This window comes from Embiotoca jacksoni, unplaced genomic scaffold (assembly GCF_022577435.1).
Source record: "Embiotoca jacksoni isolate LCO1_2020_lvr unplaced genomic scaffold, fEmbJac1.0.p SCAF_12, whole genome shotgun sequence".
Taxonomy (NCBI): domain Eukaryota; kingdom Metazoa; phylum Chordata; class Actinopteri; family Embiotocidae; genus Embiotoca; species Embiotoca jacksoni.
In genome coordinates, this window is record NW_027185252.1 from 18,892,201 (window position 1) to 18,914,278 (window position 22,078).

The window sequence follows — 22,078 nt, forward strand, 5'->3', positions numbered from 1 at the left end:
CTCTGTTGAACCCTCTATTCCTTCAGCTCTCAGCAGTAATGACTTCATTAACTTCTTTACTAATAAAATTCTTACTATCAGGGAGAGAATCGGGCAGACCCTCCCTGCCACCATTACTGATGTGATGTTAAGTACAGCAGCCCTGGAAGCAACTGTAGGACCAGATGTATACTTGGAAAATGTCTCTCCTGTTGAGCTCTCTGAGTTAACTGCAATTATTTCTTCATCTAGATCCTCTAGCTGTCTGTTATATCTCATCCCAACTAAACTTTTTAAGGAAGTCTTTCCTTTAATTAATACTTCCATATTCGATCAGATCAGCCTATCTATTGTAACCAGCTATGTACCGCAGGCTTTTAAAGTGGCTGTAATTAAACCTTTACTTAAAAAGCAGACTCTTGATCCAGCTGTTTTAGGACACTACAGACCAATTTCCAACCTGACGTTTATTTCTAAAATCCTTGAAAAAGTTGTTGCAAATCAACTTTTTGATCATTTACAAAGGAATGATCTGTTTGAAGATTTTCAGTCAGGCTTTAGAGTTCATCATAGCACAGAAACAGCTCTGGTGAAAGTTACTAACGACCTTTTGTTAGCCTCAGATGATGGACTCGTCTCTGTACTTGTTCTTCTGGACCTCAGTGCTGCTTTTGATACGATTGATCATACGATCTTATTACAGAGATTAGAAGATGTTACAAGGATTAAAGGAACTGCATTAGACTGGTTCAAATCCTACTTATCAGATAGATTCCAGTTTGTGCATGTCAACAATGAGTCTTCCAGACAAACAAGAGTTAGTTATGGAGTTCCACAAGGCTCAGTGTTAGGCCCAATACTTTTTACTTTGTACATGCTTCCATTAGGAGATGTCATCAGGAAGCACTGCATAAACTTCCATTGTTATGCAGATGACACTCAGCTATATCTTTCTAAAAAACCAGATGAAACTAATCAGTTAGTAAAACTTGAAGCCTGTCTAAAAGACATAAAGGCCTGGATGACCAAAAACTTCCTGCTTCTAAATTCAGACAAAAAAAAAGTTATTGTTCTTGGTTTTAAACACCTTAGAAACTCTTTCTCTAATCACTTAGTTACTCTGGATGATGTTGTCTTGGCCTATTTTTTTTCCTATTGTCTGTTGTCTCCATTCAGTTCCCTCGCTCGCGTAGTTTCTCTTCTTTCTTTTGCAGATGTCCCGTCATGGAGCTGCATGTCTCTGCCCTGCGCTTGTCGTCTCCACCAACAGTTCTTCTCTTCTATCTCTATGCTGTCTTTTTCTCTCTATGCTCTCCTCTCACCCCAACCGGTCGAGGCAGATGGCCGCCCACTCCTGAGCCTGGTTCTGTCAGAGGTTTCTTCCTGTTAAGAGGGAGTTTTTCCTTCCCTCTGTTGGAGGTTTTTCTCCCTTAAAGAGGAGTTTTTTTCCCTCCTACCTTATGTGGGAATTGTTGAATTGTTGGGTTTCTCTGTATAATATTGTAAAGTCTTGCTGTCAGGACTTTAATGTGTTCAGTGCCATGAAATAACCTGTGCTGTGATTTGGCACTATATAAATAAAGTTGAATTGAATGAAGGCAGCAAGATTGTATCAACATCAAAGATCTTAATCTTTGGACCCAAAGAACATATATGCTGCAGCTGTATGGAAGTATAACCTTTTTTTCATCCCTTGGTTTGAAGTCTAAAATGATTCCTAACCATTTTTTGTTCTCCTTAAATTTCTTTAGAGAAGACCTAAATGTTGTTCCTGGGAGAGTTATATGTCCGCTCAAGAGTGTTGTTATTTTGACATCAGGGTGACAAGCCTTTCAGTTTAAATGCTTAAATAACAATAAAATAAAATGTATTTGCCAAATTGACATTACATTTCATTTAGCTGACGCTTTTATCCAAAGCGACTTCCAATAAGTGCATTTCAAAATGAGTTCATCGCCTGTTAGGGTTTGCAAGTCCCTTAGGTGGAGCATAAATTGTATAGTTTATGGTATGGAAATGTTAAATAAATGAATTTTTGACAATCAAAAGCATTTTTCCAAAAACATGTGAGTCATTACTGACTGTATCCAAGGTCTTTTGGATTAATTGATGTGTATTAGGTGACACAGGGCTCTGGTTTAAATCGGATTTTCTTACAATGTTCTATGTGGCTCTACTGTCACAACAGTATTTTTATGGGAAATGACTGGAGGTAGTGGTTAAAATTAATTATGGGAATAATGACAATAATCTCCTGTTTGTTGTGCTTGGGTTTCCATCTAAATGCCACGACTCCCTGCAGGTCAGGTAGGGCTATTGTGTATGTTTCAGGAGAAGTCTCTGGATGGACAGTATAAATCCTGATGCCGACTCCGATTACATAAATGCAGGAACGCCTACTGTAAATCATACTGAGCCTCCCTGAGGGACTGCAGCTACAGGACAGAGATGGAGATGACGGATTTCCAGTCCAGTAGTCGGCAAGCTTGCAACATGCAGAAAAAATAAATTGTATAGGTTTTACACTTTGATATATGTACACAATTTGAAAATGAGATAATAACATGTTAGTGGGGTGGCATAGTGGTGCAGTGGTTAGCATGGTCGCCTCACAGCAAAAAGGTTCTGGGTTTGAATCTGGGCCTGGGCCTTTCTGTGTGGAGTTTGCATGTTCTCCCTGTGCCTGCGTGGGTTCTCTCTGGGTACTCTGGCTTTCTCCCACCATCCAAAAACATGCATCTCAGGTTAATTGGTGGTTCTAGAAAATGCCCTTAGGTGTGAATGAGAGTGTGAATGGTCTTTGTTTCTGTCTGTCTCTATGTGGCCCTGTGATGGACTGGTGATCTGTCCAGGGTGTACCCTGCCTTTGCCCTAAGTGAGCTGGGATAGGCTCCAGCCCCCTGTGACCATGTTCAGGATAAAGTGGGTATCGATAATGGATGAATGGAACATGTTAGTGAGTTTTATGTATGCTGATAGGCAGTTTTTTCATCTTCAGACAGAACCAGATTAGCTTGAAATCAATCCTCTTTAGTCACAGTTCCCAAAATGTCTAGTTATTCTTAATAGTGGGCAAGTCAGCACCTCAATGTACAGCATATAATATTATATACTGTATTATTGATGTAAATGGTATATTTCAGGGTGAATATTAGATGGAGATCCTAATTTTAGCATGTTGGCCTATTTTATTATTTTATATATTATTATCCATCCATTACCTATACCTGCTTTATCCTGAACAGGGTCACAGGGGCACTGGAGCCTATCCCAGCTCACTTTGGGTAAAGGCAGGGTACACCATGGACAGGTTGTCAGTCTATCACAGGACCACCACTTATAGACAGATGGAAACAAAGACCATTCACGCTCTCATTCACACCTAAGGGCAATTTGTAGAACCTACAATTAACTTGAGGTGGGAGAAAGCCAGAGTACCCGGAGAGAACCCACACAGGCACAGAGAGAGCATGCAAACTCCGCACAGAAAGGCCCGGGCCCAGATTTGAAACCAGAACCTTTTTGCTGTGAGGCGACCATGCAAACCACTGCACCACTGTGCCACCCCACTAACATGTTATTATATAATTTTCAAATTGGGTACATATATCAAAGTGTAAAACCTATACAATTTATTTTTTTCTGTATGTTGCAAGCTTGCCGACTACTGGAGGTACTTTCCTTTATTAATTTACTTTTTCTTAAATTGTACTTTGTTTCTCAGGATCTAAATTGTTTAGATGGTTATTTGACCTGGAGTAACTCTGGGATTTCCTTTTTGGAACTATTTTTTCTTTTTAATTTTTAACAAAAAAAATGATGTATACCTTAATATCCTTTTATTTTGGCCAGGTCTTCACTAGAAAGAACATGAGTGAATTTTGTATAATACACAGATATATTTATCAGTAAATGGAAGTAATTATAAAATAAGCCATTCGTCATGTGACCACTTATCATATAAAAAAACTGACCATGAAACAAAAACCAATAAAAATATATATAGAAATATAAAATGTGGGTCAGGATTACATAGAAACTGGATTAATGATAACTTCAATAATTAATCTTGGTAATTTTAATAGGCCATGGCAGTCTCTGGCCACCTGTAACACCTGAAAAGCAGAGCATACAGGAGCAGAGGTTTTCACTCACTTCATATTCTTTTATCGTCTCCTGGTGCTGTTTGAGTCCGTTGTGCAGGATCCTCGCCGACTCGCCTCCTCTGGATCTCTCTTCCTTCTCTTTGTCTTTCTCCAAGGAGTCGAACCTCTCTCCTCGAGCAGCCTCTTCAGCTTCTTTCTCCTCCACCTCAGTCTCGATTCCTCAACCCCATTCGTAAAATAATGGCCCACCACAGCACACACTGCCCTGATATCTTAAACCTCTGGGATCTGGAACACCCATATTCCCCTGCTTATGTGTCACCTCACGCACAATACGTGAACCGGGCCCTGAGGCTTTCACTTGTCCTCTTCACTGCGGACAAAGAAAAATCAAAATGACTTTTATTCACCAGTTCATAAGGGGAGGAAGAGACTTTGGCCTTTCTAATGATATTATACTAGTTTGATTCTTCTGTATTTGTTAAATGTATCAGAGCAAAACATGAGGATCAATCACTGATAACAAATCTACAATGTAATATTAGATCCTGGCACCTTTTCACTCAATTACATGGTGGAGCTACAGGACAACACAGTAAGAAATCCTCTGCAGCCACAGATACTGAGCTTACCATTTTATGGCCTGTCCTAAAGATTTAAAAGGCCTGTACAACTGTTTACCCTGGTGACATCTGACATGTAAGTCATAAGGGTATTGGGTTGTGGATTGTTTATCAGTGTCTGGCTGTAAACACAGTTTTATACAGCAGGAACCAGTTACCTAAACTTAACATCAGGACTGGATGCTTTAAAACAGCTGGTCAGGCTGCAAAAGTATTACAAAGTGAAGCTTTAACTGATAGGGAGGTAGACTAGCTGTTTCCCTCTGCTTTCAGTCTTGTTGCTGAACTAAATGATACAACTCGTTCCCATAGTTAAGTTGTTGGTTGTTATTTTCGTGTCTACTTCCTGTTTTATTTTGTTCTCACCACTGTGTCTTGTTTTAGGTCTCCTCACTTCCTCATCTCTTCCCACCTGTGCCCTATTAACTCTTTGCCCTCGTGCATAAAGTCTGCGTCTCCCTGACCCCCTGTGCCAGATCGTTGTTGTCTTTAATGCACCTGTTCGAGCAGTTTCCTAGAGTTTGTAGGTTCTGTATGACCTGTTTCAGTATTTGCTATAACCAAGTCTTTTACCTCGACTTTGTGCACTTTTGCCTGTTTTGCTGCTCATCTGGTTTTGACCTTTAGATGGATTTTCTCATTGGTGTTTTTACACCTACTCAAGTAAATATCTAGAACTTTTAGTTGTGAGTCGAGTAGTGCTTTTAGGTCTAAACCTGGTGCACTAACACAATATATGTCCCCCTGGTCCAGCTCTGTGTAAAACACATATGATTTTCTCAAGAAAGCTAATAAGCGTGCTTCCCTAATGTAAAACTATCCTTAAAAGTTTTGGGGGAAAAATTTGCAAAGAGGAACATTGTTTTGAAATTCAAAATGTCTAACAATCAAAACTATCTTCTATTTAATAATATTGACACTACTGGCCCCAACAATATGATTTATGGCTGCCGTGTTGAAAACTAAGCAAACAACTGTTATCTGTGATCTACAGGTGGCTAAACAAAATCGAGACAGTAAGTCACAAAATATTGGTAAATATTGGTTTTAAGCATGTAGTTTAAGCATGCATTCACACAGGAAAAGCGCTAAATTCACAACAACCAGGAAGTTAAAAGTAAATTGTTTTATTTGACTAAATAGAAGTTAAAATACAACAACAATATAGTGAGTCCAAACTGGGCTGAATCTCCACAGAAAAGTCTAAAAAAACTGTGACGAGCTGACACAGCGGGTGAAAGTTAATGCTCATAGTGATACACTGTCAGGAGTTCAGTTTTGTCCTCCATTTTGCCCCCGATCACCTCTCCTCCTGTGTCCCCTGTCTTTGTCTGTGGCCACGCCACTCACCTCCCGTGGCCACGCCCCTCACCGGTCCCAGCAGATGCAGCCACTCACCCCTGATCACCACCTGCAGGTGTGCTGCATCTCCCTGATCACCTCCCCAGACTATATGTAACCTGCCCCTGCACAACTCTGGTGGTCGGTGCATTTTTGTTTAGCCACCCGTCCGTCCTCTGTCTGCTCCCCGTCAGTCTTCCGTCTGCTCCCCGTCAGCTCTCCGTCAGTCCTGTACCTGTTCCCGTTCCTCCGGCCTCTGTGTCTCCTGCGGATATCCCCGTCAAAATCATCAGTCGGTGGAATTGCCCTCCCGGCTTGGAAGATTGTTGACGCCGTCCCTTCCGCTGGTCTGCCGGCTGCCCTGTTACCTGTGTCCCCCTGGAGCTGTCGGTTGAGTTGCCCTCCCGACTGGACGTAAAGTGGACACGCTCGGTGCCACATTTTGGTTTGTAGTTTTTTGTTTGTTTTTTGGACAATAAAGACTGTATTTTTGGAACTTGAAAACCTTGAGTCTGTGAGTTTGCATTTGGGTCCTGGAAAAACACCCCACCACATAACATACACGGAAAAAGATACACAGAAAAAACAAACAAACACAAAGACAGGACTAAACATGGATGACGAGATTAATATTAGGATTCATAAACATGGCAACGGAAAAGAACAAACTGAAGCAGAACAAAGTAGAAAAGCAGAGGAGGCTGATGGTCAAGTGGAAACAGGTGTGCAAGAATAAGGTGTTGGGGAACAACAAGACAGAGGAGGACTTCAAAATGAAACCGGAAATACACACTGAACTAAAGACTACAAGACCGACATGAAAACAAAACCAGTACAAAAAGTGACAAAATCAAGTACAGTCAAAGATGTTTCTTTTTTTATTTTCTTTACAGTAGGATTTGTTTTAAACTCGTAATCATAGTATACAGAGTGGATTTAGAACACATTGACTTCTGAGCGACACCTCAATGCAACACAGCTGTTATTAGTGTCATTAGACACACAAATCATCTTTGTCACACACAAGAACCATAATGTACTTTAGTGCGTATTCACAGCTGTTCTTTGACTGTATTAATGTAGAGTCAGCAGAACGGGAGGAACGACAGACCTTCCTATCCTGACTGTTTCATCAATATTTTTTAAAGATCCATGAACAAACTTTCCATAGAACTGTTTACTGGCAGTAACCTGAATGGACAACAGCTACTGTTACTTTTCTAACACCTGTGTCTCTCCTACTCTGACCAGCGTATATGTCTGCTGTGTAAAGGGATGATTCCCCACATCTTGGAGCGGGAGTACAGCTCAGGTTGACGTGAGCTGTGATGGGATTACAACATGCATTAGTATGATAAACTGTTAAAATAGAGATGTTGCACCTTGCCAACAGAGGCCCACAGCTTTGACAATGTTTGAGACTGTCTGGTACAGAGGTGCCCAAATTATTTCCTATGAAAGACCAAAAATGTATGTGACTTTTATGTAAATTTACATTTCATCAAGTAAGCAGACATGTAGAAATAAAAACAACCCTCCACCCTATAAGTTACTTTCCTAAAACATTTGTGGTCTGTCTAAGAACTCGTGAGGAAGATTTTGAAGTCAAACTTCGAGCCTTAGAGAAACAGGTTAAAACAACTAAGATTGTATTTTCTTGAGAACAAAGCAACTTGTTTAGGCCCGATTAATGTCTTTCCTAGAAATGTCAAAGTGAAATTAGTATTACGTAAGAAAATTCAAGTGCATGTTTAGACATGTTTCAGTCCGCCATCAGTGTTTCTCTCTACACTCTTCCCACCATACCTTCAAGACATCCTTCCTGTTGCTACGTCATTGTCAGTGATTCATTTAATGCCGTTTCAAACGCGCATTATAGGGATTACCACGGTTGTGAGAAATGGGGAGAGTCTCTAGTATTTCCTGTTAATGTCTCCAACTGTGCAGGCTGCATCTTTAAAGGAACCGTTTTTATGAGCCATGTTTTCATTATGACAGTTAGAGAAGATCAATGCAACTGTCATGTTAGTTCTGTTTCAAAGTACAAAGAATCCACCCGCCGGCATTCGGCACATATTAACATCTTGTTTGGTTTATGTGTGTAGAAGCCACATGGTGTGGTTTTATTGGGGGAGGGGTCATGTGTCAGACAGAATGTGTATAAGCGAATAAGTGCATTTCCCAGTACTCTCTGCTCAAGTTTCAGGTCCATGGTGCCACTACAAATGTGCACATTTGAGTGGTTGCACAGGCTCAGGTGTGTAACTCAGGTGCTGATGCTGATCAAGCAACAAAACTTGGAATAAGTGCAGATAAATCAGAATCAGAATCAGCTTTATTGGCTAGGTATGTTTAACATACAAGGAATTTGACTCCGCTTGTAGCTTCTCTCTTAGCGTGCAAAAAACAAAAACAGACAGATATAAATAGACATATAAAACAAAAATAGACATATATACAGCTCTAAAGCTGCATTACTTTGCTGCACTCTGTTTGCGTGCCAGAGGAATAGTCCCTGAACTTTTTGATTGTTGCTCATATGTTTTCATTAGTGTATAATCACCTGATACTCAGAATCATTTGTGTTTTGAGTCTTTCAAACCTACATAGGCAGCAGGTCCTCTTTAACAGAGGCCGCCATGGTGCACTGGCATGTTTCCACAGCAGCCCAGAGGGCACAAACCAAACACTGGCTCTGGCCTTTCTCGTTTTTCATGTACATCTTGGCCACCGTAGATACTCTTACATGCTTGGAAGAAGAGGGTGAGGCGAGGGGTGTTCAGTTGATTGCAATCTGCAACCTTACCATTAGATGCCACTAAAATCATCTCACTGCTCCTTTAAGCAGCAAACAGAAATGACAGAATCCTGAAAATCTGAGGAAATGTGTCCTCACAGCCTGTTTTACAGCTACATGTTTCATGACTAAAAAGAACCAATTAAGAACTAGAATACTGCAGTTTAATAGACTTTGATGATAGAAGAGAACGGTATTAAGGTCAAATGCGAGTTACAATAATCTGTCAAAAACTGCTATTGTGTGTTACATATCTTTGAAAAGTTCAGGCATCCCAGCATAACATTTTAGACATAGCAACTCTTTAGTACAAATGTATACCAGGGCGGAGCACGCCATTCCTCAGGTGCACTACAGGAAGTTTAGCTGGGAACACTTCTGCTAACTAAACTCATACTTTACTGATTTTGCCCTGACACAAAGTGTGCATTCATCATGAGTCCATTCTAAAGAGTGTTTTCTACTTCCTTTTCCATATTGCCCACTTGATTTAAAATCAATATCAAGTAATGAATAAAGCTCAAGAAACCGGGTGGCTGCGGGTGAGAATATTTCTCAGACAGGTCATTTCTGAGGAGCCCTGAGGCTGTGACTCACAACACCTGAGAAATGTTTTCCAAACCTCTGGTTTCTGTCATGTTAGATGCTGATGGTGATGTCATCATATCACAATGTTTCTCAATCTGTCACAAACAAGAGTGTTTACACATATTCCCTGACACACTATGTGTTTTATGTACATAATTAGGGATATTTTAGGTGGTGGTAAAGTATGAATAAAAACACGTTGATCAATGGTTTCAATGGTGTAAAAATGTGCTAAGTGCTAAAATATCCTACAGGATTGATATAATGGTGTAATATAATATAATAGGAACACATACCACGATAAAAGTGACTCTAAACTGTTAAAATTATATATTTATGTCTATAGCGACAATGATGTGGCATGAACTGATATCACACACCACAACATTCATAGCCAAAGCTAATTTGCAACGCATGCTCCTCGATGAGACTGTAAAATACATTCAACTCAACATCAAGTACATAAAAAGACTCAACAATAAGTATGAAGAACTCAACATGGAAAAACAGAACACTACAAGACTCAAACTATAATACAATAGAATATTACAATGGTTCAATAGAATCTATGAAGTACCTTAAAGATGAAAAACACCGTAAGCTGTGATAAGTAACACCCTGCAGGAGGATCAGTTATTCTTTATGTTCAAAGGTCATTATATAGCACAGCCTACAGATTGACAAGTTTAAAATGAACCTACTGTAGCGGACATTTTGTTTAATTATAGTCTATTTTAGCCAAAAGTATGACAGGAAGCATTGGAAATATCGATGTATTGAAGAGCTGAAAGAAGAAAATATGTCAACAGAAACGGAGAGCGCAAATATGGTCACCCCGGAAGCAGGCGCGTTCGACTACCGCAGCGTCATCCCCCGTCCCCGCCTATGCAAATTAGTCTGACGTCATGAGACTACTTTTCTTATAAATTAACCAGATAACTTCTCCCTCCGTCAATTGGACTCCAACAACCAAAAGGGATATAATCAATAATCAACTCCGCTCAGCGACGTCACTTTAAATTGTGCTCGTGCTCTTTTGAGTCCTTACCTTTGTGTGTGTGTGTGCGCGCGCGCGCGCGCTCTCCGATTGAGTTTCTCTCCAAACAGGTTTGACCGGGGACACACCTGCGGCTAGAAAAGGAAGCTTTGTTGTGTTCCGTCGACGTTGCTCTTCATTCTTGGTGTGACCTCTGTGGACAACGGACGGACAGAAAGCCGAGGAAGCAAACAGTTTTCTTTAATTAGTTTTGAGTTTGTTCCCCCCCCTTTAATTTCATCATGAAAACGTGGATTCTCGTCTTCCTCGCTGCCCTCGCGGTGGAAACCTCGGCTCAATGTGAGTAGTTTGAATTGATACAACTTCATCAGGCTAAAAATGTCGTGCAACGCAGTTTGTGCGAGACTTATGAATTACCTGAAAATATCTCATGTTTTATGTCAAGAACACCTTTTTTATAATTGAAGCAACTTTAGTTACAAAAACACATATACATGATAATGTAAGCTCCTTGTGTTTTGTAGTTTTGCCTGTTTTAAATTTAAATTAACTTAATTTACCATGAGATAATGGTCCATGTCCCGCAGTGTGATTTTAAAAGCTGTTTGGAAATAAGAGACAGCCGGTTTAGTTGTCGGGTGGGGGTTGGGAGCGCTTGTCACGCTCTTTGGGGATTTGTCTGTTTGCAGAAACCAACGCCCAGGTGTTGGGTATGCCTACCTGTCTTCCTGCTGGACTTGGGCCTCTGCTTTTTATACAGCCATAACGTGACAAAACAAATAAACCCTATTGTGAAACTGCTTCACCAGTTCACTGTTTTTTTTTTTTTAGGATGAAATTATAATGTAGGCCTTTGTCCAAACATGTGATCAAGGTTATTCATTTGACTGATATTTGAATATTAAAAGATGGAGAGTTCTTGTTTCATTGTCAATGACTGACTGTCATGTCTCTGTTTAGGTCAATGTGAAACAATGAAGTGGGCCACCTGTGATGGAACTCCATGTTCATGCTTCCTTTTGGTTGGCGATAATGTTAAACAAAACCTTAACTGCTCAACATGTAAGTAACGAGATGGGTGTTTTAATCAAACCTACATGTTTCCTTTCATGCAGGTTGCTCTGGTTCTTTGCTCATGTTTTTACCTCTTTTGTCTCAGTGATCCCAAAGTGCCACTTGATGAAGGCTGAGATGTACAGAGCGAAGAAGGGCCTGGACACTCGTACCGGAGGAAAGCCGGTTGAGTCGGCCTTCGTGGACAATGACGGCATCTACGACCCAGATTGCGAGAATAATGGCAAATTCAAGGCCAAGCAGTGCAACAACACGGAGGAGTGCTGGTGCGTCAACAGCGCTGGCGTTCGGCGAACTGACAAGGGAGACAGGGAGCTCAAGTGCGAGAAGCTGGTGGAGACCTAGTAAGTAACTTCATCAAGGTGGAGGTGCGGCATTAGAGTGAATAGTTTAAATATTCAATGCTGAATTTTTATTTTTTTTAATTTTTCCTCCAGCTGGCTCCGTCTTCAGCTGACACACAAGAAAGTGAGCGCTCCAGTGGATGCTAGCAAACTGAAGACGTACGTGTGTTTTTAACAGCAACCATTTAAAAGTAAATAAAAAAGTGTCAGTATTTCATGATTATAATTTCTCATCCTAACAACAGTGCCATTGCGGAGGCCATTCACAAGCGATATGGCAACTTTGACAAGGCTTTTGTGAAGGAAGTTGAGGTGAGTGAGTCCAATATGGGGAATAACTTTAAAATATACTTGATGTATTTAGCTTACAGAAAACTATTGTAAACCACTTCCCCCTTTCTACCGGTCTAACAAAGCTTCCTGTCTGCCATCCTACAGTACGACCCCGAGGCCCGCTTGATCGTCGTGGATGTGAAAAAGAACATTGGAGACAACACGAAAGAACTGACCCACATGGCCTACTACATGGAGAAAGATGTACGTTGGAGCACCTTCTTTTTTAAATGTATTTATATTGCAACGAGTCAAAGAGAGGACCTTTTTGTCTGACCCTGTGGTCTCTTCTTCCTCCTGCAGGTGAAGGTGCTGCCCCTGTTCAAGAACCAGGACAAGTTTGCGCCCACTGTGGGCGGCCAGACTCTGGAAATGGAGAACATCCTGGTGTACTACGTGGACGAGGAGGCCCCGACCTTCACCATGAAGAACCTGTCAGGCGGGATCATCGCCGTCATCGTGGTGGTGGTGCTGGCTGTGGTTGCTGGCGTGCTGGTCCTGGTGAGTACATGTTTCTTTGGTTTAAATGTCGATTTTTCCCTTAACACGGAAATCAGAGTCCTAATTTTATTTTTCTGTGTGCGTAGTTCTTTGCCAGAAGGCGTCAGAATCAGTACAACAAAGCTCAGGTGAGATGAACTTCCTGTTACCTTGTATTTGTCTGTGCAAACATTCCTTGTTGCGCTGGGGATCAGCTGTTTAACAACCTGTTTTATCTCTTAAATCCAGCAAAGAGAGATGGACAACATGTAAAGCAGCATCTCGAGGAGGAGGAATCGGCTTGTACGTCGTCTTTTTGGATGAATTCTTTTGCCATGGGAGTGTGCCGCCATCTTTTTTTAAAATTTTAAATTTTTTTTTTTTTTTACTTTAGGAATGCGAATTGTAAAGGAACAATCAACCTGATTCTTTTATGTTTTGATGTTGTAGGCACTATTGGTAACCATTTTATTTGTGAATAGTATAAAGTCGTAACGCACCGCCCGATCTGTCTGCCATAATAAACTGTGCTTCTCAGAGCTTGCCTGACACGCGTCACATTTTAATGTTTGAACTTGTTGAACGGTTCAAAGTCCATGTCATAGATTGTACAGTTTCTTACTTAATGTGTTTGTTGGATTGTTTTTAATAAAACTGTTAAAAAAAAAAAAGTCTGTGTGGAAGGTTTGTTGGTGGTGTGAGGGTTTATCAGTAGAGTGTGTTTGGTCTTCGGTCACAGTGGAAAAGTACAATAGACCCAGTGGGGGGAAGGGAGCAAGTGAGAGGAGGCCACTGAGCACTGTTTTTGCATGTTAAGAGGTGTATTAAGGTTTTTTTTTGTTTTTTTTTTTGTTTGTTTTTTTTTTTTTTTTTTTTTTGTTTTTACTTTTGATGCTTTGTTTACAGTAAATTTTCTCAGAAGCTTCATTCATTTTTTTTTTTTTTTTTTTTAAATGCGTGTTAAAAATGGCTGCTGACATAATGGTTTGAAATCAGCTCTTTGTGTCCATTGGCTGGGCCGCTGGAAGTTTTCTGTTCAGAAGTTTTGAATGGGTGTGGCAGGTGTATGTTTTGAATGTGTCGCTAACCTCTGAAGGATCCTTTAATCCCTGTTTTCCATGGGTCACTTTTATGGCGCACATTCTACAGAAAACACAAGGTGGTTCATTGTCAACCTGCAGGAATGTGGTGAAATATTTTAGCTCAAAAACAAGTGGAAAATTTTAATGTTTTGATGACACTGTTTGGCTGAGATTTCCTCTTTGTGCGACAACACCCATTAGAGCAGAAGGGAGGTGGTGGTTTGTCATTTCTCGCCATTTCTCCGGAAGAGTACGTCAGTGTTCGGCCTGTCAGTCAGGTTCTGGCTCGCACACAAACTCAACGTATGCAGTATGTACACAACAAATACTGAGACAGGTTTGAGTTTAAAAGCACTTAGTAAGATGATTGTTCACAAGTCAGGTGAGAAGTCAGAGACCAATGCAGGCTAAAGCACCGGAGGGACAAAGAGTGAGGAAGGAAACAGCTGGTTTCCCGTCACATGACGGTGTGATATTTTCTGTGGCTGTGCTCTCTGAGGGCAAGAGGCTGTCCCTGTTTCAACCTCCTCTCAAAATGAAGCCTTACTGTAACAGAAATGGATCTCTGACAAGCCTCAACAACATATTTAACTCTCCTCTACGCCTACAAATTTAATAATTCACTTTTATTTGTCTGTTGTGCCTAAACTCCCTTTTGCTTCACCCTGTTTGTCTCCCCCGAGAGCCCTCCCTCCCTTCATCCCCATGGCAGCACGGGGACAAAGGCACTTCTCGGACAGGTTAGGTATCATATTTCTCTCTCTCTCTCTCTCTCTCTCTCTCCCCCCCCCCCACCCCCTCTGTGAAAGACTGTAGGAATGAGGGTGTGTTGGGCACCTGCAACAGGTATCGGCACGTCAGCTGTGCTCGCACCAATGAGGAGCACCTAGGGCAGGTTTGTGGGCAGAGCTGCAAAGAAGGGGGGAGGGGGGAAGGTGGGATGGGTGTGAATGTTATGGATTTGGACAGCTTCCCACAGGCTGTGGATTATTTACATGAATGGCACTCAGTGACACCAGTTTGCTGTCATTAGCTTTATTCCAAGGATGATTTAAATGATGCATATTATATGACAAATAAATACAACCTGACAACACGCACTGTGAACAGGCTTAAAATAATTCTAGGAGGAAAAAATGTTACCAAAGTACCAAACATAAAAAAAAGTTCTGTTATTCCAGTTTATTTGTAGGTTGACTAATTACTATATTGTGAGTCACGTCAGGTAACCATCATGTTTCTCGTTCAACAACCACATTGTCATTGATCTGGTCCAGCAACATTTGGCACACGCTCTCACCATCTTCTTCTATATTTCTTTATTAGAACTGGTAACACAACTGAAAACTGTTCACACAGTTGAATTTAAAATTCTCCTGCTGACTTACAAAGCTCTTCATGACCATGCTCCATCTTATCTCAGAGATCTTATAGAACCATATAATGCTGACAGAGGTGGCCCTGAACCAACCCTTAGTTATGCTGTTATAGGCCGAGGCTGCTGGGGGACCTCGTTATGTGCTGAGCTTCTTTCCTCTCACTCTCTCTACACACTCATAACATCTCATTAACTTAATGCTTTTTCTCTCCCATAGTTTGTCTGTTGCCTCTCCATACAGTTCCCTTCATGTCTTGCATCTCTATGCTGTCCTTTTCTCTTTGCTCTCCCATCACCCCAGCCGGTCGAGACAGATGGCCGTCCACCTCTGAGCCTGGTTCTGTCGGAGGTTTCTTCCTCTTAAGAGGGAGTTTTTCCTTCCCTCTGTTGGAGTTTTTTTTCCCTCCTAGTTTATGTGGGAATTGTTGAATTGTTGGGTTTCTCTGTATAATATTGTAAAGTTCTGCTGTAAGGACTTTGATGTGTTAAGTGCCATGAAATAACCTGTGTTGTGATTTGGCGCTCTATAGATAAATTCAATTGAATTCAATTGAATTGACAGTCAGCACAACAGAAATCGATGTGGGTTTAAACTGTGGGTTTACATTGTTTACGGTCTATTGTCCTTCCACCTAACTGTCAACAACCCCACATAGGAATTTTCTACCTCATTAAGGTAGAAATTTTAAGACCAAGAGCCACAGTGAATGCCGGATGTCTGGACACACCAGATTTCCAGGGTTGGATCAGACATGCAAAAAGTTTCTTTCCCAGGATGTAAGAAGTGACCTGGATGCAAACGTCTGGTTTCATGCAGCAGAAAAAGTTCAGTCGAACTGCTAAATTTCCACATGTATAGCTCCCGTATACATTTATATCAAGGGAATATGTCTAGTTTTGCATTACTGGAATTAATGAATGCAGTTTTATTCCTCCGCTAACCACTCAAGCTGTAGTTTACATGCACATCTGTCTAAAGTCATATACAGTAGATGTTGCTGCAAAGAAGCTATATATTCTGTAAATGGGTTGAATTGGGCTCAATGTGAACCTGACCTTTGACACTAACCAGTTCATCATTGGTACCAAGATAACTTTTTTGCCAAATTTGAAGAAATTCCCTCAAAGCATTCTTAAGATAGCCTGGTGCGAACCAGACCCGATTTAACTGCTTTAGGGAATCATTTGCAGTTGTTCATCCTATTGTGCGTAGACCTCGGGTTCATTTTAACCAATCAGCATGCGCCGTAACCGGCTGACACTTCCTATGGCCCGTGTCCATGCGTTTTCCCGAGTACAACTTTTTAAAAAAAAATTGTTTTAATGAACTTTGGCAGCTTGACGAGACGCTGAGTGTTTATTCTGCGCTGAATGCTGAACGTTTGGTGTTTTATTCTGGGCAGCAAGTTACCAGACTGTATTCACAGCGAAAAAAACTGAAGCTGTGATACACAGTCGGCGCTGCCAGGCTATCCTTAAGATAACGGTACAGACAAACACACAGACAGACGGCGAAGAGGCATAAAAACGTTAATGGGAGCAAACTGCAACATGTCTGATCCATTATCAGTAAAGACATGCTTTTTGTTTTCTTGTAATGGACTCCGGGTTTATGATAAAAGAACTAAAAAGAAACTTCAGAGACAAAAGCGATGTCATGCTACCTGTTGTTGGTTTTTAGGTCACTGTGTAAATGAGTGAAAACCTGTCTGCTACATCAGTTTTGATGTTACATTAACTGCTGTGCTGAGCTGTTTGGACACTTTAAAAAAAAAAAAGTGAACTCATTATAGAGAAATGTGTGTTACCGTTTGTAAATAAAGCTGACGTGACTTCCGTTCCCGTGCCCTCCTCGTGCACATCCCTAAACGTTGCCATCTAACATCCAGAGAGGAAGAACCTCGCTGGTTTCTAGTCATTCACTCGAGCAGAGAGGCCCGAAGTATTTGGGCATGATTAAAGTTTCACCACTCTGGTTGTTCAGTAACTAAAAACACACAGGTGCTTTCCTCTTATAAGCTCACGAAACAGACAACTCTTCTATCCCGCTGGAAGTGAAACTCTTCTAGCATTTCTGTGGGACTGGAAGAGTTTCACAAAAATCCCCTCTTAAATGATTTATCAAAGCGTCATCACCTCTTCTCTTCGGTGTATAACTGTGCGTTATTGTTTTTAAGGCAGGACGACAACAGTTAACTTCAAAAAGCATCTTTTTTTTTTTTTTAAAGGACATATACCATCAACACTAATTGATTTGAAGTTTCCGAACACTAGCTCAGTCTGTCAATAAACACCGTTGACTTTTCTCATCGGGGTCACAACATGAAGGCTACACAGTCATCAGGGAGACCAAAATGTTTTTTTTTTGAGTATTAAGCAAAGCCTCTTAGTTGCTTCTGGAGCCCTTTGTACCTACTGTATGTGGAACGCTTACAGCTCCAGCTGAAGCCACAAATCTCATAAAGTGTTCTCTGGGGAAGGCAGAAAGGCGCTGTGTGATGATATCAGCGAGCTGCTGTGACCTCAGCTGGTCTGGGATATTAAACTACATCAAACAGAGACGGTTGTTTCCCCGTTTGTCTCCTCCAGCAGGCAGAGGGGTGACCAGTCCAACCTGACTAAATCTACAGGCTGTATTCTAGTGGAATCAGTCCAAGTGCAGCTGCAGATAAATGCTACATTTTTTTCTATTTTAATAAAATCAGGAAGTTGTATTTTTGGAGCCATCAGAGCAGCGTGGGAGCCTTGCTAGGGCGTCCCAGCGCCGGCGGGGATTTGCTCCTCAGCTCTTTGCTCTTCAGACTGATTGGCTGGGCCACCATCAGAGCCGGGGCAGAGAGGTGGTGGGCGGCGGCCTTCTGCTGATGAGCGCTGTTGATATAACTGGAGATGAGGAGGGTGATCTCTCTGATCTGTTGGCCAAACAAAACGGGCATGTCAATGTTAATAAAAATCCATTCATATTTAGTTGTTTGTGATGTTCAGTCATGTTTAGTCTAGTTTGAAGCTATTGATAGTTAATTATTAGCAGCTTCTGCCACCTGATAGTCAGTTCCACTCACGAGACTCACTTGTTCCTCAATCTGATCGTCAGGTTTCTCAGTAGGACAAAGGTAATGTCAGGAAACAAATGTTTAACCAGCCTCATGCTGCTGCCAGGATGACAGATTGTATTGTGTTTTGTAATATGTACTTTACCTGTGATGTCAGACGCTGATTAATATTCAATGAAATGAAAGGCAGCCCTTTGTAATACTGTTAAATTTGACAAATCTAATCTGACTATTGTACAAACAAATTTTCGATTATTACAGAACAAACACAGGTTGGACAGACATGCCATTAACAAGCGACTGTGATGCGATCACAGCTGTAATATCAGTTCACTCCTGGCATTATCAATTGGCTCTACATTTGTCTCAAGTGACCACTTGTGATCGGTTCTCACTTCCCTGCTCCATATGCATATAAACATAAATAAACAAGTAAATAAACATGTGAACACACCCATGAGGAGAGAGGAGGCAGAGCAGCAGGCATTTAACACAATGATCTCCACTCGATCCTCATTTTAATGCGCTGTCAATTAGCTTAATTGACATTTGTACATGTCTGAACACATGTTCAAGAGGGTTGGGCTCTGTGCTTGGTCAGAAATTACAGACGAGGTAAACTTAAGCAGTTCAGCTGAGCTCCGACGAATCACACGGGTTATATTTTCTGGTAACAAAAAAAATTGAAGAAAAGCAGGTTGTAACGTGACAGCATGTGGAAGCAGATACAAACACTTGGATGTGGCACTGAGAGCTGCTCTCAATATTTCTATCACTTATTCAGAGGACATTGGTTGAGTAGGTGGTCCTTCAATGTCACTCAATACACATTTGCTTTTCACAATGCTCAAAGAAATGATCCCATTTGCATCCCAGACCGCATAGTGGATCTCTGTGTTCACACCTTTACTTTGAGCTGACCACTTGTGATCGGATCACCCAGGACGCATGTAAATGCCAGGCATGAACAGCCTCATACATCCAACAAACCAGCCTCTGAACTAAACTTTGAGTGTGTTAATGTCATTGATATGATAAATGTCACCCATCAGACACTGAGGCTGCTCTCTCACTGACCTTGGAGGCATCCATCGCAAACAGATGTTTCTCTGTAGGTTTGTCTTTGCTCTGACCCACCACCACCATGAAGTCCTGCCTGCAGCCTCCAAATGTCATCAGGTTCTTGTAGGGGTGGGAAACAAGCAGTTTCTAAACACACAGGTATAAAGATATATGTGTGAGGACAATAGTCTGATACAAATATGGAAAACAATGAAGTGAGTCACCGTTTCTGACAACCACATAAAAGCAGATATTACAGGCCTTCTATTATAGTATTGTCTTTATCCAGCTGTTACTACTACTGGGTGATTTGTATTTTAAAAATGATATGAAGCTGAACATACTGTATTAATGGCCCTAAGTGATATTAAAAGGTGATTTTAGACCACATAGAAATGTTCATGTTTAAGGTCGGTACTTTAGAAGCAAAAGACGGGGACTCGGCAGAGGAATAATGTTTGGACAGCTGTCTGGAAAAGAGTTACAGCAGAGCTGCTTACAATGGAATTGTGCTCCAGGAGGCTGATACCATCTTCATGCACTGCCAGCCAAACACGTTCACCCGGCTCAGGAGAGGGAGTAATGCTCTGAAAACAGAGAGAGAAACAGGGAGTCAGATCAATTCCAAATTTATTTTCATAACTATGTGCTATTCTGTGAGTAAACACCAACAGTATGCTTTATATCAGCACAATGCAAGTGTGGCTGTTCTTGATCTTGACTCAACTCGAGTCACATGTGGAGGATACATATTTCAAAGTTCAGAAAAGAAACTTGACTAGAAACCACTGCAAACAAATTAAAGTCAACAGAAGTGCAACAATCAGTGTAATTTAATCATCCCACAGCTTCTACTACACTACTGTAAACACACTGCAGTCACAGCTGTGACATCACTGTGTGCTTTACCGCTAGTGACCCATAAAGAAATGGAAACCCCCTGTATAAGCACCAATACAATCATATTCTGCTGACACTGTGCCAGTGTGTTGCACTAAACTGCATTGTCTGGGACTTTGTTGGCTTGTTAAAAGATTGTGTGTTGACAACATGTTACAAACACCTTAACTGTACAAAGGCGTGTCCTGCAACCTTTCTCTTCTTCTTTTCTGTAGCTTGTTTTTAATTTGAGAAAAAAATAATAATACTTTGCAGCATATATCTGAGCTGATGATAAGATTTTAATTTACAGATTAGATTACAGTTTACACACACTCACCTCTGCTTCAAACAGTCTGGCACCAAAGAAAGGCCACTTCCTGGCAACAGTCAGGTAAATACGGACACACTCAGATGAACTTCGGCCCCTGAGCGAGGCCCAGCGGCCTGAGAGACGCTGCAGCAGTTGTCTGAGAGGAGGGAGAGGATGATACTGTTCATCCATCATATTTACCCGATTACAGCAGTCTATCTTTAACACAGTGTTCATCTCCGAAGTTGCTTTTCCCAACACTTTGGGAGTCCCTTTGAGGCAAGTAAATATCTATATAATCTTTTCACACAGATCAGACAGGACTGGATTCAATATGATGACAGCAAATTAAGACTTTATTTGTCAGGCTGCAACTCCCTGTGATGAAAACCTCAAGTTTACAATGGACAAAAGACTATAAGAATGTCTTTTATTCTTTTGTTGATAAAATAAATTATTGAAAGCTGAAAATGTTGTGTTGATGGAATTATAGCCAGTTTTCAGTGTGTTCAGATACCTGAGCTGCTCTTCAGACGTGGTCCTGCGGTAATGTTTCGGGTAGAATCGGTCCAGAACCTGCTTGAGGGTTTGGTTAGATTTGGTCTGAGCTGATCCAGAAGCAGAGAATGGACGTTCAAAATCTCCGAACTCCACCTGAACACAGACAAACATACAGTCCTGACTGTAAGTATTTAAATAGTTCAACATGATGTCTTCTTCAGGCTCTCTGGTTCATCAAAGTCAGCTTGAAATAAAGTGAAATGTCTCAGCTTTACTTTGAGTAGGTTTAAATCAATATGGAAAGAACAGTGTGGGAGATATTCTCTTTTTATTACAGATGATAGTGTGGCATAAAAACAAAACTATAAGTGAAAACATAAAATCATTTCACTATCAGACCTGTGCGAGCAGCGCGGCCATCTCCAGAGCCAGTTCCTTGTTGACTGGAAAGTGCCCCGCGACGATGGCTTCGTTGGTCTGATACGCCAGCAGCAACCTCTCCCTCTCTGACTCCCCCCTCACCTGCAGAGAGAAGTACAGCCTGGCAGAGGAAGAGAAAAGTCAGGAAAGAAACAGATATAAACAGATGAGGGGCAAAGTAGTTGGTGAAATGGAAATATTCACTGACCTCCTGTAAAAAATTGTTTAAGATCGATGAAAACTCTAATGATCTAATTTGTAAGAAAAGGAACTTGTAATTCAGCAAGTAACACACTCTAAAGTTTAATTCATTCATTTGATTTCCCCTTTGTGGCTATTTTTAGGTGTGACAACAAACCCTGATCTTTATATATAGTCTGTGCTCTAAACCTCCATCTTGTCCTTGCTAAAATGCTATAAAACTGTGACCTCTGGTTAGATAGAAAGTAAACAGAAATACCACAATAAATCAGTGTTCTTTTTTTACCGTTGCAGTCGCAATGAACATTTAAAAAAAACAAAAACAGGTTGAAATCAATGCAACTGAAGCAGAGATCATTTTGTTTTATTAAACCTGTCGCTTACACTACCCATGATGCAACTGGGCCACAAACAGTACAGTCAGAAATTTTAGTATGTTGTGCTATCAGCTGCTAATGTTGTCAAGCAGTGATTACAAAAGGCCAGGAGAGCTTTTGACTTTTGTCATTATCAAACTAGTCTTTAGA

The 22,078-nt window shown here is 41.0% G+C and overlaps 2 protein-coding genes across 2 annotated transcripts in view; one reads left to right on the plus strand and one right to left on the minus strand.

The window, feature by feature from the left end:
• Positions 1–10,402: 10,402 nt before the first annotated feature.
• epcam (epithelial cell adhesion molecule) lies at positions 10,403–13,333 on the plus strand. The gene is made up of 9 exons (XM_069145274.1): positions 10,403–10,770; positions 11,392–11,493; positions 11,591–11,849; positions 11,943–12,008; positions 12,095–12,161; positions 12,288–12,386; positions 12,486–12,683; positions 12,770–12,811; positions 12,912–13,333. The coding sequence occupies exons 1-9, from the start codon at positions 10,713–10,715 to the stop codon at positions 12,933–12,935; spliced, it is 915 nt and encodes a 304-aa protein (XP_069001375.1). The 5' UTR covers positions 10,403–10,712; the 3' UTR covers positions 12,936–13,333.
• A 1,440-nt stretch (positions 13,334–14,773) lies between these two features.
• plekhh2 (pleckstrin homology domain containing, family H (with MyTH4 domain) member 2) overlaps positions 14,774–22,078 on the minus strand; it is a 32,960-nt gene continuing 25,655 nt past the window's right edge. Inside the window, exons 25-30 of the mRNA XM_069145275.1 lie at positions 21,330–21,471; positions 20,947–21,083; positions 20,457–20,586; positions 19,738–19,824; positions 19,253–19,384; positions 14,774–18,034 (exon numbers count right to left, since the gene is read on the minus strand). Coding sequence (XP_069001376.1) covers positions 17,849–18,034; positions 19,253–19,384; positions 19,738–19,824; positions 20,457–20,586; positions 20,947–21,083; positions 21,330–21,471 — 814 coding nt within the window. The 3' untranslated portion in view covers positions 14,774–17,848. The remainder of the gene's footprint in view (positions 18,035–19,252; positions 19,385–19,737; positions 19,825–20,456; positions 20,587–20,946; positions 21,084–21,329; positions 21,472–22,078) is intronic.